The sequence below is a fragment of the Onychostoma macrolepis genome, chromosome 25, assembly GCF_012432095.1.
Source record: "Onychostoma macrolepis isolate SWU-2019 chromosome 25, ASM1243209v1, whole genome shotgun sequence".
NCBI lineage: Eukaryota > Metazoa > Chordata > Actinopteri > Cypriniformes > Cyprinidae > Onychostoma > Onychostoma macrolepis.
This window is the reverse complement of record NC_081179.1, coordinates 15,561,926-15,581,004: the sequence shown is the minus strand read 5'-3', so window position 1 is coordinate 15,581,004 and position 19,079 is coordinate 15,561,926. Positions and strand designations below refer to the sequence as shown.

At 39.3% G+C, this 19,079-nt stretch overlaps 1 protein-coding gene across 4 annotated transcripts in view; it reads left to right on the top strand.

Moving 5' to 3' along the window:
- The window catches only part of grm8b (glutamate receptor, metabotropic 8b), a 164,244-nt gene that overhangs the window by 103,581 nt on the left and 41,584 nt on the right, over positions 1-19,079 (top strand). For all 4 annotated transcript variants that reach the window (XM_058767697.1, XM_058767694.1, XM_058767696.1 and 1 more), the window contains 3 exons: positions 3,714-3,849; positions 5,786-5,940; positions 6,028-6,165. In XM_058767697.1, coding sequence (XP_058623680.1) covers positions 3,714-3,849; positions 5,786-5,940; positions 6,028-6,165 — 429 coding nt within the window. The remainder of the gene's footprint in view (positions 1-3,713; positions 3,850-5,785; positions 5,941-6,027; positions 6,166-19,079) is intronic.

Genomic DNA, 19,079 nt, shown 5'->3' with positions numbered 1-19,079 from the left:
CGGCCTGTATGAATATTTTATAAGTGGCGGGAAGCCTGTAGTGTAGCGGATTCAGAGGTGAATGACATGGCAACGATAAAACAGTGTTTGTTTATGAACTTCAGATGAACTATACTTAGTTGACTCATCACCTGCATAAAAAATGAAAGTGCTGTTACAAAACGTACTGCCAAAATAGGGAGCTGCCTTCTAAAGACCTGTTTACACCAAGAATGTGATCTAAATGTGATATTGTTCCTCTGTGTTGTTATTTCTATAGTTGCGGTGTGGGCTTTGTCTCTGTGGCATTTTTAAAACATTCAACATAGCAACATTAACTCAACCAATAGAGGGAGACTGGGGGGTGGAGCAATCTGTTTGCTGACCAATGACAGTTGGGGGCGTGTTTTGAGAAACCTGTTTTGATAAGTCATTATCAGTTTAATATTAAAAAAAACCTGTAAAATCTGTGAAACCTTTGTTCATCTTCGGAAGATGGTTTTGATGAAATCCTAAAGCTTTTCAACCTTAATTTTATGAAGCTACGCATGTGTCGTGATACTCTCGTGAACGTGCATCGAAGACTGACTCGGAAGAGAAGAAATTGTTGAATAAAGTCCTTCATTTTGTTCTTTGTACACAGAATTATCCTCAGAGCTTCGCAAAATTACGGTTGAACCATTGATGTCACATGGACTATTTTAACGATGATTTTAACTACCTTTCTGGGCCTTGAACATTTCAGTTGTACTGCTGTTTATGCAGGATCAAAAATCATAGTTTGTGTTCTGAAGATGACAAAGGTCTTACGGGTTTGGAATGACATGAGGGTGTGTAATTAATGACAGAATTTTCATTTTTGGTTGGACAATCCCTTTAAGTCCTGGGTAACTCAGGGGGGTGCTATAGGGTCTATTGAAGAGTTCAAAGAAAAATTGTGTAAAAAATGAAGAAAAAAAAAACAAAAAAAACAATACATATTATTTAACAAGCAAGTAACCACCAAAATCAGGTATCTAACCATAGAAATGGTTAAAATGGCTAATCCATAGTGTTTATAACTCTTATAGTGCCACCTATCACCCAATATCCAAAACAAAAATTTGCATGCTTCTGTACCTAATTTCTTCTTACCTAATTGTGTAAAGTTCTGAGGTTTCATTTAGGAATTACAGGCTTTTGGGTACACTTTAAAAAAAATGGCATTGTTGTCTTTATAAAATATTGCTACTTTTTTTTACATAGTATAGGCCTTCTACATGCCGTTGCCTTTATATGTTAGGAGGGGACCATCATATTTGGTGCCTCGTGACTTATAATGTTCTTTCAAACCCCTGTGCAAAGTGTTTTGGGGAAATTGTCACAAATTTGAAATACAAATGGGCTGTTTGGCAGCAGTGTGCTAGAATTTAGTTCAGTGGGTAGCATTGTCACCTCACAATCAAAAGGTCCCTGGTACAAGTCCCGGCTAAGCCAGGTGGCCTTTCTACGTGACCTTTCCATGTTCTCCCCCTGGATGCTTCAGTTTCTCCCACGGCTAAACCAGGTGGCCTTTCTATGTGGCCTTTCCATGTTCTCCACATCTTGACGTAGGTTTCCTCTGGGTGCTCCGGTTTGTCCCACAATCCAATGCAGCATAAGTGAATCTGGACCATCTGTCCAGGGTGTTTCCCTGCCTACACTTGGCAAAAAGAACATCCATCCGTTTTCAAAACCTTGTCCTATATAGGGTTGCAGGAATGCTGGAGCCTATATCCCAACATCTCGGGCCATATGCTCTCAGAAAAAAAGGTGCAAAAGCTGTCTCTGGGGCAGTAGCCTTTAAAAAGATATATCTTTATACCTCATTTACTCCTAAAGGGTGCATATTAGTATCCAGTGACAGTTTTTTTTACCTTTTTTGTTGAGATGAAAGGAATAGGACGAGATCCAGCATCCCCTCGACCCAACGTACGACAAGGTTTGAAAAGTAGATGGATGTTTTTTCCAAGGGCAGCAGCGAGATTGTGAGGTTGCATCTTGTTTCCCCTAATAAGCCTCATTCTTAAGTCAGACATGACATCTTGAAGTGTGCCCCATGAAGGCACCCCGCCGGTCGACATTATCGCCGCACAGCATCTCAATTACATGATGATGACTGAATTGATAACAAAGCAAAACAGCCACCATTAAGGAAAGCATGATGATGGCGCTTATCCTTGAAAGGACACCCATTCGGCATAATCACTGGGTGTCTATGGGTGAATTGGGCTTCATGATGGTTTCCTGAGCTGCTCTCGGGATGGGGCCACCACAGCTGTTCATTAAATGGACTGTAGTGGCAAGAGCGCCTATTTGGAGGGGTACTAGAGTGTTTAACTCAACCCGTGAAGTGCTAATGCTGTAATGGAGGGCTTAGAGACAAGATGGAGGGTTATTATAGCCACACTTTACGCAGTGCAGTGGCCTGATTCCATATCAATGCTCCTTGCTGCAAATGATGTTGCTGGTGAAGAAATAAATTGACCTCAAGAGCAGATAGTATATTTCGGAGTGAGAGACAGCGAGCACGAATCTTCCATTAGTGTGACTGTTAGACTGTCTGCGATGTATTGAAGACCTGATCAGATCTTGACGACATGACTTGTCACAATTTTCTTGACGCATCTCTGAATGCGGAAACCGAATTGCTGTTGTGTATGTTTGGGTTGATATGACACTATAGCCATAGGTTTTCAAGTGCAAAGTCGTGCGCTTTCTGAATTGCATTAGGCCGAGTAAATAAGTCGGGACGTGTTTGACATCACCTCGTGTTCCCGCAGGCACCTTGGGCAAGGTGACACTATCAGATATCATTTGAATCTAAACACGCTTTCCTCACTCCGCTGAGAAAAACACTGAATCTGTTTGTTGTTTTCTGGTCCCTCTGTATCTAATCTATGTGCGTCCCTGTCCGTTTTATAATGGAATAAGTTTCTGTTGCCGCCCCGGTGTTTTCATCCTTCCTTCCGTGCTTTCTGACCTTCTCATGTCCTGTCTTTCTCTTTCTCTCTTTGTCGCTCTCTTCTGCTTTCATACTCAATTTCATTCTCAATATCCTATTATCTTCTTTTCTGTCATCCTCCTTTTTCCTATTCATCTTTCTTTTGTCTCCATTGTCACCTTTTCTTTTCTTTCGTCCCACCCCTTCGTGTCATTTCTTTTCCTCTTATCCTTTCCATTTCTTTTCATTTCATTTTCTTTTCCTTTCCTGCCTTTATTTACTTCATTTCCTCTTATCCAATTTCTTTCTTTTCCAATTCCTTTTCATTTTCATTTCCTTTCCCTCCAATTTTATTTCCTCTTATCAAATTAATTTCTTCCAATTCTTATTGTTATCCTTTTGCATTTTCCTTCTTTTAACTTTACCTTTCCTTTCATCCCTTCGTTTAATTTATTTTATCCAAATAATTTCCTTTCTCTTTCTCATTCCTTCCTTTCCATTTCCTTGAAAAATATATATTTTTTCCCAATTGTTATCCACTTTTCCTTTCCTTTCCTTTTACCCCATTCCTTCGTTCCATTTCATGCCGTCTCATACAATTATCCTTTCCTTTTCCTTCCCTTTCATCCCATCTCTTCCTTTATTTTTATCTTATCCAATCTGTTTTCCTTTCCTCACTCTCTGCATCATTCATTCTTCCTCCTCTTATTCTCTATCATTTTCTCTCTCTTTCTCTCTCTCTCCTGTCACTTCCTGGTCTTCTTTCTCTCAGGCGGTGTGTGTATTGCTCAATCTCTGAAGATCCCCAGAGAGCCCAGACTGGGAGAATTCGACAAGATCATCCTGCGGCTACTGGAGACACCCAACGCTCGAGCCATCGTCATGTTTGCGAATGAAGATGACATCAGGTGTCTTTATCAATAGATGTCTTTCCTTCCTCCTATTCAGATGTATATTTAATAAATAATAATGGTAATCTGTCCTGGTAATATGCTGAAAAAAGAATAGTTCTAAGAAGGGTTTTATGAGCAATTTGCACATTTTGTTTGCTCCTTCTTTTGGCATCTATATGGACATAAGAAATAAGAAGAATGTTCGGCGACACTTGGTATAGGGATCAATTACTACAATTAACAATTACAATCAACTAGTTGCTTATTATCATGCATATTACTAGCATATTGGCTGTTAATTACGGTAGTACTTATAATGTACATATTCTGCATGACCATATTCTACATCCTTAATCCTACACAATACCTAAACTTAACAACAACTAACTATTAATAAGCAGTAATTATGAGTTTATTGAGGCAAAACGTGTTGTTATGGTGTGAACTGGACCTTAAAATAAAGTGTGACCGAATGTTTTTTTCCTATTTTTTCCCTTTTTTAAAATAGTCAGTAGGCTTTAGTTACCTCATAACTATTAACCATGATTTGCTACTTGCCTTGCTAGTCAGTGGCAGGTGGTGGGACATTAGAGGGCATTTGGTTGGTTGTACTGCAATTGTACCGCAACATGATTCTTCAATGTATACTACCATTCAAATGTTTGCGGTCAGCAAGTGATTTCTCAAGGATCATGAGTAATGGCTGCTGAAAATTCTGCTTTGCCATCACAGGGATAAATTAGGTCCCACTTTATATTAGGTGGCCGTAACTACTATGTACTTACATTTAAATTAATTATTTGGTACAATGCACTTATTATGTACATACATGTTTTTACATTGTACTTATATTTTTAAAAATACCTATGTGCAGTTACATCTGTAATTAATTTTTGTAATTACATTTATAATTACACAGTTGACCCATCCCTTACACCTTAACCCACCCTTAAACCTACCCCTACCACCAAACAGGCCCCTAACTATACCTGTATCCCACCTCAAAGCAGCAGAAGTGTTTTGCAATACAATATGACCACAATAAGTACATTGTACTTATTTTTTGATGCAAGTACATAGTAGTTAAGGCCATCTAATATAAAGTGTGACCATAAATTACATTTTAAAATATATTAAAATAAAAAATCATTTGAAACTGTAGTATTATTTAATAATATTACTGTTTTACTGTATCAAATAAATGTGTTTTACTTGATCAAATAAATGCAGCCTTGGTAAGCATACACTTCTTATGAAAATATATATATATTTTTAAATCCTACCATCCCCAAACTTTTGAACAGTAGTGTATTTGGTCCTTTTACTTGGGAAAGAATATATAAAATATGCGGAAACTTTTAGAAGTAGACTTGTATTTAGGTGGTCTAGAAGTTAATAAATGAATTGGAAATGCACTAAACCCCATAAGAAGTCCAATTTTTACTTCATAGGGTCTTTAAGTCAGATCTGCTGAAAAGCTACCAATTTTGGACAAACCACAGATAGTATTTAACTGGGACTTTCACAGAGTTAAATTGAAGATGATGCAGTTGAGCTGTAAGTATTGCTCTTAGGAGAAAACCTCAAGAACAGGTGAAGTCAGCTATTTCCTATAATGTGCAGCCTAAGGCCTGGAGAGCTCATTTTAACATAATACACTTTTCAGTAATTTTTGGCATGGAGTTTCTTGTACCTGTAGCACAGGATCAAATCACGTCCCCATATTCCCGAGAGCCGTTGCCCTTCTAAGCCTATTACATGATGTCCTTTGGATGCTTGCCTATTACACTGATGACTTCAGACCAATTTCCAATTCTAAGTGTTCTAGCAGAACACTGTTGACCTCATAAAATCAGAACAAACAGGCCTGCTTGAAGGACATTTTTAGGTTCCTGGGTTTTATCATCACTGGCTTACATGTGGATGCATATTTTGTTTGCTCATCTTTCAGACGTGTCTTGGACGCTGCAAAGCGCAACAACCAAACAGGTCACTTCCTGTGGGTGGGATCAGACAGCTGGGGCTCTAAAATATCTCCTGTCGTCCAGCAGGAAAGCGTGGCAGAAGGGGCTATTACCATCCTTCCAAAAAGAGCATCCATAGAAGGTAAAGATTCCTCTAGTATATAAATTCTGATTGAATGTTTCTCTTGCAATTCCAATCCAATTCCAATGGTTTCCTACTTATTTACAGCCTTTGACAGATACTTCAAAAGCCGCTCCTTGTCCAACAATCGACGGAACGTTTGGTTTGCAGAGTTCTGGGAGGAGAACTTTGGATGCAAGTTAGGGATGCACGGCAAGCGTCCCGGCAGCCCCAAGAAATGCACTGGTATGAGAAGGTTTTGCATTACTGTCTCTCAACCTGGTTTAGAAATTACACGGTTACTGAAAGAGTTCTGCTCTGCCTGGGAGGCAAAGCAGTCCATCATGCTGACATCGGACTGGACCTCTTTGAGGATTCAGTGTTTATCATGGTTGAGAAGATCAATGGGGACATCAGGCACAAGAGATTCTGTTTAGACAGGAACTGGTAAATCCTTAAATAAACAGAAGAGTCTTACTGATGTCTATGCATGTTAACATGAGCACACACACACATAGGAGGTCAAAATCTTTCCGTCTTTACAATCTGACAGTCCTTCCAAACTCTGATTGATTTACTCAAAGACTACCTGGGTTGTTTAAGCAGAAGCTTAGCTTTTATTTAATCAACTCTACATTTATGGCTGCTGTGATATGCATGTTTAAAAACAAAACAAAAACACTTTAGTTTGGTTTCCTATCACTTGTACTCCAACATAAGTCAACATGAAGGCAACCTATTTTGCTTCAATAATGTGGTCAATTTTGTATATTTAGAAGTTGTTTTGGAACTGGAACCAGCTTTTTGCAAGTCACCATCATGTTAACATACATATAGTTTACATCTTGTGGCAACCCTATTGAAACACTATTTTAATGTTTTTAAAGGGTCAGTTCACCCCATTCTGTCATCATTTTCTCACTCTCAAGTTGTTCCAAACATGAAACGTTTGAGTTTATTTTCTTCTAGTGAGCACAAACGAAGATCATTTGAAGAATGTTGGTAATGCTGTTAGCCATTGACTTCTATAGTATGGCTACGGACAACTGTTTGGTAACCAACATTCTTCAAAGTATCTTCTTTTGTGTTCAACAGAAGAAACTCATACAGGTTTGGAACAAGTGGAAGGTGAGTAAATGAGAGATTTTTCATTTTTTTGGGTGAAGTAGCCCTGATTGGCCCCATTCACTTCCTTTGTAAGTGCCAGTAATAGTATTCCACATGTTTTCTCAAGATGCAATTATTTGCAGAAGATAAGTGTTGTCTATTAATCTGAACTATTAGGCCTGGAATGAAGGTGACATATCATGAAAATCTGACTTTTTCCGTATTTAAGTGCTATAATCGGGTCCCCAGTGCACCTGCTAACCCAGAAAGCATGAAGAAAAACAACCCAGTAAATATTTTTGGTAAGCCTTTCTCTGCAAGCTTGTGAAAAAACGAGTGTGTCAGATTTCGCTCCTCCTGTGACGTAGAAAGGGGATCTTATTATAATATTACTGCCCCTTAATCTGCATGTTTCCACCCATGGTGCCGCCATTGTGTTTTTGCAAGCAACAATGGTGTACCAGTTTGAGCAAAGCATGCTAACTGTTCTGTCTTTGGCTGTACTGATGAGCACAGAACACTCTTTAGAGTCACAACATCAGAGGAGACAAGAAAGCAGTGGGTTTATTGATTTATTTACTGTATATTACACTGCTGTTATGCAGATCTAATATAAACATGCAATTTCTTTCCCAGCTGTTTACCTTCACAGACATAACCGACTGTTTTTGTAACTCTTGTGTGTTTTAACATAAACTTGTGTGTATTTGACAGTTTAAGCGCAATAAAACATGAAAGAGAACTTAGTTTAGTACTCACATGCCATGTGACAGACACTTTCTGTGCACGTTCTTCAGATGTGTGCGCTCAGAAAACCGTATATCAGAAGTTGAAAACTAATATGGCTTTAAAATGCATGATTTCAGCACAATAGACATGATAAGCAAAACCATACAGATGTTTTTTTAGCAGAGTATCTGAGGACCAAACTGTAAAGGCACAGTCCTATTCTGGAAAAGGGGGCAGGGAGCAGCAGCTCGTTTGCATTTAAGGAGACATGCACAAAAACAGCGTGTTTCTGCTTCCACTCAAAATAGGCATTTTAAAAATGATATAAGAAATGATCTGTGGGGTATTTTAGCTGAAACTTTACAGACACATTCTGGGGACACCTGAGACTTATATTACATATTGTAAAAAGGGGCATAATAGGTCTCCGGTCACACTTTATATTAGGTGGCCTTAACTACTATGTACGTACATCAAAAAATAAGTACAATGTACTTATTGTGTTCATATTGTATTGCAAAACACTTTTGCTGCTTTGAGGTGGGATATGGGTAAGGTTAGGAACAGGTTAAGTGGTGTGGGTAAGTTTAAGGGTGGGTTAAGGTGTAAGGGATGGGTCAACAGTGTAAATATAAATGTAATTACAGAAATTAATTACAGATGTAACTACATATAGGCATTTTTAAAAATATAAGTACAATGTAAAAACATGTACACAATAAGTACACTGTACCAAATAATTAATTTAAATGTAAGTACATAGTAGTTAAGTAGTAAAAAAATAACAAATTCTTCAGTTTATGTCAGTTTAAGCAGGTTCACCATGGCAACAGTTTTGCTCTTGTCCCCTCTTGTCACTTATTTCTGCTTCTTTCCTGTATGTACCTCTTGTGTACACCTACATAGAGCAGATGGACATTTGGGGTCCTTTTATGAAAGCACAGTTATTGTTCTGGCACGGTGATTTGACATAATGAGAATAATTACATAGCTGTGGATGCGGCACATGGCTGTCTCTCTTGCTCTCTCGCTCTCTCTTTCTGAATGATCTGTAAGGAGATGCTCAGACTACGCTTCACTGCAGATGGATGCCTCTGTCAACAGCACGCTGGCAGAAATGCTGATTACCATCATCTATTCCTTAAAGAAGTACGAAGAGGGAAAGCTATTAAGCCATGACAAAAAGATGCTCTTTTTGTCACATAACAAAAACAGACGCCGAGAGATCCCAGCTGTCAGGGGCCGCACAGCGCTGGGGCCGAGGAAATGTAGATCTGAATAGAAGCGATGAAGATGCCCGAAGACACATACATAAGGACGCAAATACACCATTACATCAGTTTCTAAGTATTCAAATATTGCAAAACAACATAAAGTGGCATTAGCAGTGAATTTAACTATCAAATGTAATGTTTGAGGAACAACATATTCAGTGAGATAATATAGGAAGAAACTTTTTATCCATCAGTATGTAACTCATACTGGACATTTTTTGGCATGAATAATGCTTCTTTTTTATGAATGTAAAGAGGCTCAAGTGTGTGCTCTTTTGGACCAGTAAGCAACCCAGAACACCCTAGCAACCACATAGCAACCATCCAGAACATCCTAACAACCGCATATACATGTTGTTAGAGGCTCTTGACTTTGGCTAGTAAGTGACAACCCAGAAGACCCTAGCAATAATCTAGCAACTCCTTAGCAACCACCCAGAACACCCTAGTGACCACAGAAATGTTGTTTGCGGCTCTTGACTTTGGCTAGTAAGCAACAACCCAGAACACCCTAGCAACCATCTATCAAAACCCTAGCAACCACACAGAAATGTTTTGAGGCTCTTGGAATTGGCTAGTATAGCAACCACCCAGAACACTCTAGCAACCACACAGCAATTCCTTAGCAACCACACAGAAGTGTTGTTTGAGGCTCTTTACTTTGGCTTGTAAGCGACAACCCAGAAAACCATAGCAACTCCATAGAAACCACCCAGAACACTGTAGCAACTACACAGAAATGCTGTTTAAGGCTCTTGACCTTGACTAAAAAGCACCACCCCAGAGCACTCTAGTAACCATCTAGCAAATCCCTAAGAACCACATAGCAACCACTCCAACACCCTAGAAACTCCTTAGTAACCACTTGGAACACATTTGCAACCACATAGCAACTCTCTGTCAACCACTTTGAACACCTTGGCAATCATATAGCAACCACAAGGCAACACCCTAGTAACCTGCCCCAACACACACACTAAAATCTCCTTGTTAACAACTTAGCAACTATCTAACAACTCCCTGGCCGCATGGAAAACTGTATAGAATAGCTGTTTAAGAATCAAAATAATCCTTAGAATAATGTGTTCTCATGTAGTCAACTGGGTCCATTTTATTTGCATGTTATCTTTGAGATATGCATCTGCACCTTCCAGCCGTTTTTTTTTTTTTTTTTTTTTTTTAGCTGAGAGGGAGTCAAAAGGGCCAATTCGAGTCACATGATGGTGATGCACCACTGATTCTGTTTCAGCACATCTCCCAGGCAGCCTCATAGACAAGCAGTTGTGAATCCGAGCACTCAACGCCATAGTGTTATATTTAGTAGAGCAGTGATGCTTTCCTGTCTGGGCTGTTAGCGAAGGTAGCAAGCCGTGAGAATGCATCAGTTCATTTTAGGAGATCTCTGTCACGGCATTCACTTAAGCTATATCCTAATTTAGAATTCATAAACTCTCCATGCAGTCAGTTCATAAAGAGAATAGACTTTACTGGAAGAAGAAATCAAAGTGGACAAACTGGCATCTTTTTGATGCTCGTCGCAAATGCGGTACATAGAGAAATATGTTCAGCATAGCAGTTAAATATGATGTTTGAAGGGAAGATAGCTGTTAGATATAGTCCGATTGGATTTGTGTTGGCTGTATAAATAATTTCCTAGTGGTTAAAGCATTGAGCCAAATCTCAGGACCAGAATAGCATAGAGATATGCCTAGCTACAATCTAGCAAATGCATAGCAATGTTCTAAAAACTCTAGCCTAGCATGAAAAGACCAGAAGTGTCTAAGGAATAAACAAAGTTGAAGTTGAAGTTCAGTGTTTGAAGAAAGGGTGATCTATACCTCTTTATATGAGGCACACTGACTTTACTAAAGCCACAGAAAGACAAATGTTTTGCTAAAAATGTAGAAATGCAAAGATTCTTACAGCCTAAGAGTCAGTATGCACATTAACAATGATTTGGGACAAATATAATGGAATTTAATGGAAAATTATATGAGTGGCACTCTGTGGTGCAGCAGAAGTTTTAACAACATCCTGAGTCACAGCTGGGCACCACATCCTCATAGCAATATACTAAAAAAACCATAGCAACCACATAGCAACAAACTAAAATCAACTAACAACTTCAAATAACAGCAACATGCTGAAAACCCACCCCACACCTAAGCAACATTGCAACAAGAACACTCATAACAATAGTAACTGCAAACTAAAAGCAAACAAAAAAAAAACACTCAGAACACCCAAGTAAATGCATTTCAGAACACCCTAGTAACTGCATGGCAACAACATAAAAAACACCCAGAACACCCTAGTAATTGCATGGCAACAAACCAAAACACTCAAAACGCCCTAGTAACTGCACGGCAACAAACTAAAACACTCAGAACGCCCTTGTACTGTAACTGCATAGCAACAAACTAAAACATTAAGAATGCCCCAGTAACTGCATAGCAGCAAACTAAAACACTCAAAATGCCATAGTAACTGCATAGCAACAACCTAAAAAACACAGAACACCCTAGTAACTGCATAGCAACAAACTAAAAAACACAGAACACCCTAGTAACTGCATAGCAACAAATAAAAAAACACAGAACGTCCTAGTTGGGTCATTCCACAAAATCGGTGCCTTTTGCGTCCCTGAGAATTAATCAAACATAGCCTAGATTTAATATAAAAACAAATAAATATGTAAATTAAAAACATAACGATACTATGTAGGCTATTCTTTCATCAATATTACATTAAAAAAGTCAGTTAAATGTTATTTTAAATAATTTAAATAGCATTTATGCTGATAAGTGTAAGGTTTTTGGCCTGTCCCTCACTATGATTTTTGTTTTTCAGCAGACTTTTAATTTGCAAAATGAAGGCAAAATGATAAAAAAAATCACAAAATTACAATACCTTTAAAACATTAGATCTCTTAAAAATGTAATGTGCTAAATCAACAATGAACTGACTTAAACTGAAAAATTGACTGTTTACTATTGTCAACTATGCCAACTAAGTTTCTCTTGTAAAAACATATATTTTTCTTAATTTACATGTGGTCACCCTCCAAAATTAGGATGTGGTAATCTGAATGACAATATAAAAATATAAAAAAATCCACAATTTGAAACAATCCCAGTGAAAAGAGGGACTAAAATGTTACTCATATATGTGAAACTATCACATAGTTCTAATTAAACTATAGTATCTAGTAATGTTTGTGTCGGTAACAGGGTTGACAAAAATACCAAACATGAGGTAGAAAAATAGTCATAAAATAATAAATTACATAGGATGAGATGGCACAATACAATTTCTTGTAATCTTAAGGTGTCTTCATTTCATGGATATTTAAAAAATGTTGATTAAACTTATTTTATTTTTAAATTTTTCCAAGTGCAGAAGGCACCGATTTCATGGAATGACCCAGTAACTGCATGGCAACAAGCTAAAAAAAAAAAAAAACAAACACTCAGAACGCCCTAGTAATTGCATAGCAACAAACTAAAAGCAAACTAAAAAAACACTCAGAACACCCAAGTAACTGCATTTCAGAACACCCTAGTAACTGCATGGCAACAACATAAAAAACACCCAGAACATCCTAGTAATTGCATGGCAACAAACCAAAACACTCAAAACGCCCTAGTAACTGCACGGCAACAAACTAAAACACTCAGAACGCCCCTGTACTGTAACTGCATAGCAACAAACTAAAACATTAAGAATGCCCCAGTAACTGCATAGCAACAAACTAAAACACTCAGAATGCCATAGTAACTGCATAGCAACAAACTAAAACACTCAGAATGCCCCAGTAACTGCATAGCAACAAACTAAAACACTCAGAATGCCATAGTAACTGCATAGCAACAAACTAAAACACTCAGAATGCCCCAGTAACTGCATAGCAACATAGTAACTGCATAGCAACAAACTAAAACACTCAGAATGCCATAGTAACTGCATAGCAACAAACTAAAACACTCAGAATGCCCCAGTAACTGCATAGCAACATAGTAACTGCATAGCAACAAACTAAAACACTCAGAATGCCATAGTAACTGCATAGCAACAAACTAAAACACTCAGAATGCCATAGTAACTGCATTGCAACAAACTAAAACACTCAGAATGTCCCAGTAACTGCACAGAAACAAACTGAAAAGCACCCAGAACACCTTAGTAGCAGAGCAACAAACTAAAAAACACTCAGAACACCCTAGTAATTGCATAGCAACAAACTAAAAACAAAACTGAGAATGCCCTAGTAACTTCATAGCAACAACCTAAAAAAAACAAATCAGAAATGTTTAACAGTCTGCTTAATTTATAGTCACATACGTTGACCTGGGCACAATTTGCATTATAAATACAAACATTTTTTGTCCTGAGAAGTACATTTCGCTGACTACAGCATCTTCCAGAGAGAACAAGCCAAGAAGAGAGTGATCTTTCGTTTATTCTGACTGTTCGTAAGACAAGTACTTCAGGCTAAATCCCACGGAAAGATGTCAGGCAAATGAAACTGGATTTACAAAATGTGCGGCGAAGGGTTTGCTGGAGGACAGCGAATGAGCGAAATCTCCGGACTCAGCTTGCCTGCTGAAGAAGGCGTATTTTGACTAGTAAGGAATTGAGTTTGAAAGCGGACCGTGTGTGTAAGACTTATCTGTGGGATTGAGGCAGGCAGCGGCGGTCTGAATTGATTTTATGATCAGCCAGAGATTGAGGTTTGGTGGAGCTGGTGAGGCAGCTTTTATCAGAGCCGGTCTGCGGAGTAATCAAACAGCTGACTCTGCAACACGTGCGGTCAGCTTTCACCTGCGTGTGTGAAGAGCAAAGAGAGCTCTGTGAATATAAGATTAACCCTGTGAAAGTGCTGATATCACACAATTTGTTTTCACATGTTGCAGCATGTCTGTCTGTATTGATGTCTGTGCGGTTGTGGGATACATCTAATGTTTCCTACATGTTGCATCAGACCTGGCAGGGAAGCTAATGGAGTTTGATTTTGTATTCCGTTACATTTGCTTCTTACGTGATGTGTGTGCTATAAATTGTGTGTGAATGTTTCTAGCTAGAATTCCTGTGTACCGACCAGTTGAATGGGATTTGCCTTTTTAAAGTAACATCATTTTTTAGGTAATTTTTAAAATTCAAATCAACATGGAATTCAAATCGACCCCATTAATTTTCTTAAAGGAATAGTTAAAAATTCTGTCATTATTTACTTATCCTCATATCATGTTTTAGACACTGTTGAATTTTATTGTATGGTCGAAAACTTCTAAATGATTAATCAAATTTAATTGATTTAAATTACAGTAATTTAATTGAAAGCACTACCCAGATAGCTGTTACGGATTGTGGTTGTAGACAAAGAGCGCTTGACGAAGGAGTAATGAAACAGAAATCTTTTAATAAGCCTCAACACACGTATACCATTAAACAACATTAAGCTGAGACAAGGACTAAAGGGAGACTGAGGACTTATAAAGGAAAAGGAACAAAGGAGCAAACAAGATAATAAATACAAGTCAGGTGGGGATAATAAACGATGATTAACTAATGACAAAGACCGGAACAAAATCAAATAAGGGCAATCAGGAAACTAGAAGGGCAAACACATAACATATCGCCCCCGAGGGGGGGCGGGCGCCAGTGTAGGCGACTGGGGAGGCCTCCAGGGCGGATCCGGGGACTCGGGCGGCCATGGTGGGTCAGGGGAATCGGGAGGCCCTGGTGGGTCAGGGGACTCGGGCGGCCATGGCAGGTCAGGGGAGTCCGGTGGCCATGGCAAAATAATTTTTTTTGGAAGGCCAAGACTGAGGAACCAGAGTGGCCTTGTCCTTCAGTCCGGCCACACAGGCAGTGACTATATGCCCCCCCCCCAATTTTCCACCCTAGGGGGGCGTTCTGGAGTAACAGACTCTGGGGGGGCGCTCTGAAAGCGCGGACTTTTGGGGGCGCTCTGGAAGCGTGGACTCTTGGGGGCGCTCAGGAAGTGTGGAGCTGGACGGGACCAGCGGAGACGTAGGAGGGCTCTTGCGAGGAGCAGGCACTGGAGGGCACTTGCGAGGAGAAGGCACTGGAGGGCACTTGTGAGGAGCAGGCACTGGAGGGCACTTGCGAGGAGCAGGCACTGGAGGGCACTTGCGATTCTCTGGCGGGCTTGCCATATTCTCAGACGGCGGGCTTGGGTTGGCCGCGAACGGCGGCAGGCTTGCATTGGCCACTGGCGGCGGCTGGCTTGCGTTGGCCGCGAATGGCAGCGGGCTAGGGAGAGCCGCGAACGGCGGTGGGCTAGGGAGAGCCGCGAACGGCGGCGTAAATTTCCCCGCAAACGGCGGGCTTGGAAGAGCCACGGACGGCGGCTGGTAAGGGGGAGCCACGGACGGCGGGCTAGTTCCGGCTCAGGCCCGGACACTTCCCAGCTCCATGGAATGGTGGAGATTGGCTCAGAGCCGGAAAAGATGGATTATGCCCGCGTCGTCCAGCAGCATTTTCCTGGCGAGCTGACAGAACTCTGCCACATACTCGTAGAAAGGGAGACCACGCTGGATGAGGGCGAGGAGGCAGGCGGCAGACTCCATAGTTTCAGTTTTAGGGTCTTAGCTTCTGTTACGGATTGTGGTTGTAGACAAAGTGCGCACGACGAAGGAGTAATGAAACAGAAATCTTTTAATATGCTTCAACACACGTATACCATTAAACAACATTAAGCTGAGACAAAGACTAAAGGGAGACTGAGGACTTATAAAGGAAAAAGAACAAAGGAGCAAACAAGATAATAAATACAATTTAGGCGGGGATAATAAACGATGATTAACTAATGACAAAGACCGGAACAAAACCAAATAAGGGCAAACAGGAAACTAGAAGGGCAAACACGTAACAATAGCACACGTATGTCTGCAAGATGTCTGTTTAAGATCGCTTCATCTAAGCATCTGCTGTGTACAAAAATCTGACAAACATCTTTCAGATGCCAGTTTTACATGCAGTGGTGTGAAAAAGTGTTGGCCCCCTTATATTTTTTGCATATTTGTCACACTTACAGTTTTTTTACAATCGCTATGACAATTTTTTCAATACTTTTAACAATTTTCCTAAACTCTTAACACAGTTAGCAGAACATCTGTCTGTGTAGGCTATACAATTAACACATTTCTTGTTGCTTTGACCCAAATTGCATAAAGTTAACACAAATTTAAAATGCTTGAACTTCTTTTACACACAAGCTCAACCAAGACCAAAACAATGTAATTTTACTGCCAAATTTTCAAATGCTTTCAGACTGTATGTCAGAACAGATAACATCATGTTCTAAAACTAACTTATAGGCTAAAGTCAAAGTGAGCAGCTGTTCATATTGTGAATTGAAACACAAATATGTCCTTTGTATTTTATTCTATATTGCTAATGAGAAACAGGTGATTGAAGTCATGCAAATATATAAATTACAGCTGATTCCCATCTAGGAAACACACTTAGGTGTTGAGGTTCTTTCAGTCGCATGACCATATGATATACAGTAAAAGAAGGCCTCTTTGGGCCGATCTTATGTGGAAAAGTGCAATCCTGCTTAAATGTGATATTTTGAGCCCGGTCTCATGAAAGTGCGTATAAATAGTATGCCAAATAAAAACGAAAACTCATGGTATTGATACGGAAAAATGGACTTATATATGGCGTATATATGATACAAACGTGTTTGGCGTGCATATAAAACGCCGTTTTCACGTGCATATTATACGCATCTACCTCACAACCCCTAATCCTACCCATCAATACCACGAGTTTTCATTTTTATTTGGCATACTATTTATACGCACTTTCATGAGATTGGGTTGGATATTTTAGAAGATCTGCACCAAAGACTGGTGCCAGAGAAAGGGGACAGGTGGGAGACCACTTGCCAATATATGTGATCACATGGAACAATGTGGCATTCCACCATTCCCAGTGCAGTCAGAGCCTGGTCTGACACCCATTCGAGAATGATGTCTCCTTTCCTTGCCCCTTACTCCCCTTTCCTCAACCCCATTGAGAAGTTTTTCTGAGCCTGGAGATGGAAGGTTTTTGATCATCATCCACAGGGTCAAATGTCCCTCCAGGATGCAATGGATGCTGAATCCCAAGACATCACAGCTGAACAATACCAGGAAGGATAAGGCATACCAAAAGATTATTCCCAAGAAGCCTTGCCAGAGAAGATATCAGGTGTGATATGGATGAGAACATGTGGCCAAATGCAGAAGGCCAAATTATTTTTTATTAATTTTTTTTTATTCTTCTGTGGCTTTTTTTGTTTTGTATATGTTGTATTATCACATAATAAATGACAGCTATATTGCATATTTTTGTTTTCCTGCATTCTTGTTTTCTTTCTTGTCTTTCTAATGTCCTGTTGCAAATAAAGCCTTTACTGCAGCAATTCTGTCTCTGTCTTTCCCCCCTTTCTGCAGCAAAATAAACAAAATACATGCATTTACTAAACCCAACAAAACAAAAATTATAGAGAGGCTTCAAAAGAAACTGTAGTGTAAAACACAATCTATGATCAATGCAATATACTTGTCTATTAAGGTCAGACCTGACACCTAAAATAATACAGTTTCTGTAATTCCATTTGATGTTAGTGTTTTTCATGATGTTGTGCTATGATTGACTAAATGTTCCTGTTGGAAGAGAACATGTGTTAGTGTTTTGGATTACTAATTTGATTTTGAGACATGTTTGCAGTGTTTAGGTAGATGTAGTGTATTGTGTAATGTATTATTGTAATTTGAAAATTAGTTTTGGAGTTTAGTTTGCAATGTGTGACTTTGAGCATGAAATTAACTGTTTTGTCAATTGTGTGTTTTAGGTGTGTTGGTGCGTTAAGAGTTTAGGAAAATTGTTAGAAGTATTGAAAAAATTGTCATAGCGATTGTAAAAAACTGAAAAAGATTTACATCATCAAACAAATTTTAATATTACCCAAAGATAATGCAAGTAAATCCAAAATGCAGTTTTTAAATGATGATTTAATTTATTTAAGGAAAAAAGCTGTCCAAACCTACCTGGCCCTACGTGAAAAATTAATTGCCCCCTCCTATTAAATCACGAAAGAACTGTGATTAACCACATTATTTTAGAAAGCTGAGTTAAGTTTCCCTAGCCAAACCCAGGCCTGATTACTGCCAGACCTGTTGAATCAAGAAATCACTTAAATAGAACCTGTCTGACAAAGTGAAGCGTGTTTAAAGAGCAACACATCATTCCGCGATCTTAAGAAGTTCATAAACAGATGAGAAACAAAATAGTTTACATGTATCAGTCTGGAAAGGGTTATAAAGCCTTTTCTAAAGCTTTGGGACTCCAGCAAACCATGGTCAGATCCATTATCCACAAATGGAGAAAACTTGGAACAGTGGTGAACCTTCCCAGGAGTGGCCGGCCTACCAAAATTACTCCAAGAGCACAAAGACGACTCATCCAGGAGGTCATAAAAGAACCTAGAACAACATCTAAAGAGCTGCAGGCCTCACTTTCCTCAATTAAGGTCAGTGTTCATGATTCAACAATAAGAAAGAGACTGGGCAAAAACAGCATTCATGGGAGAGTTCCAAGGCAAAAGCCATTGCTGACCAAAAAGAACACAAAGGTTCGTCTCACATTTGCCAAAAAATATCTTGATTATCCCCAAGACTTTTGGGCAAATATTCTGTGGACTGATGAGACAAAAGTTTAACTTTTTGGAAGGTGTGTGTCCCGTGTCAGCTTCAGAACCTGGATGACTTGCCATAATTGATGGAACCATGAATTCTGCACTCTATCAGAAAATCCTGAAGTAGAATGTCTGGCCGTCAGTTTGTGACCTCAAGCTCAAGTGCACTTGGGTTCTGCAGCAGGACAATGATCCCAAACACAGCAGCAAGTCCACCTCTGAATGGCTGAAGAAAAACAAAATGAAGACTTTGGAGTGGCCTAATCAAAGTCCTGACCTGAATCCTATTGAGATGCTGTGGCATGACCTTAAAAAGGTGGTTCATGCTCGAAAACCCT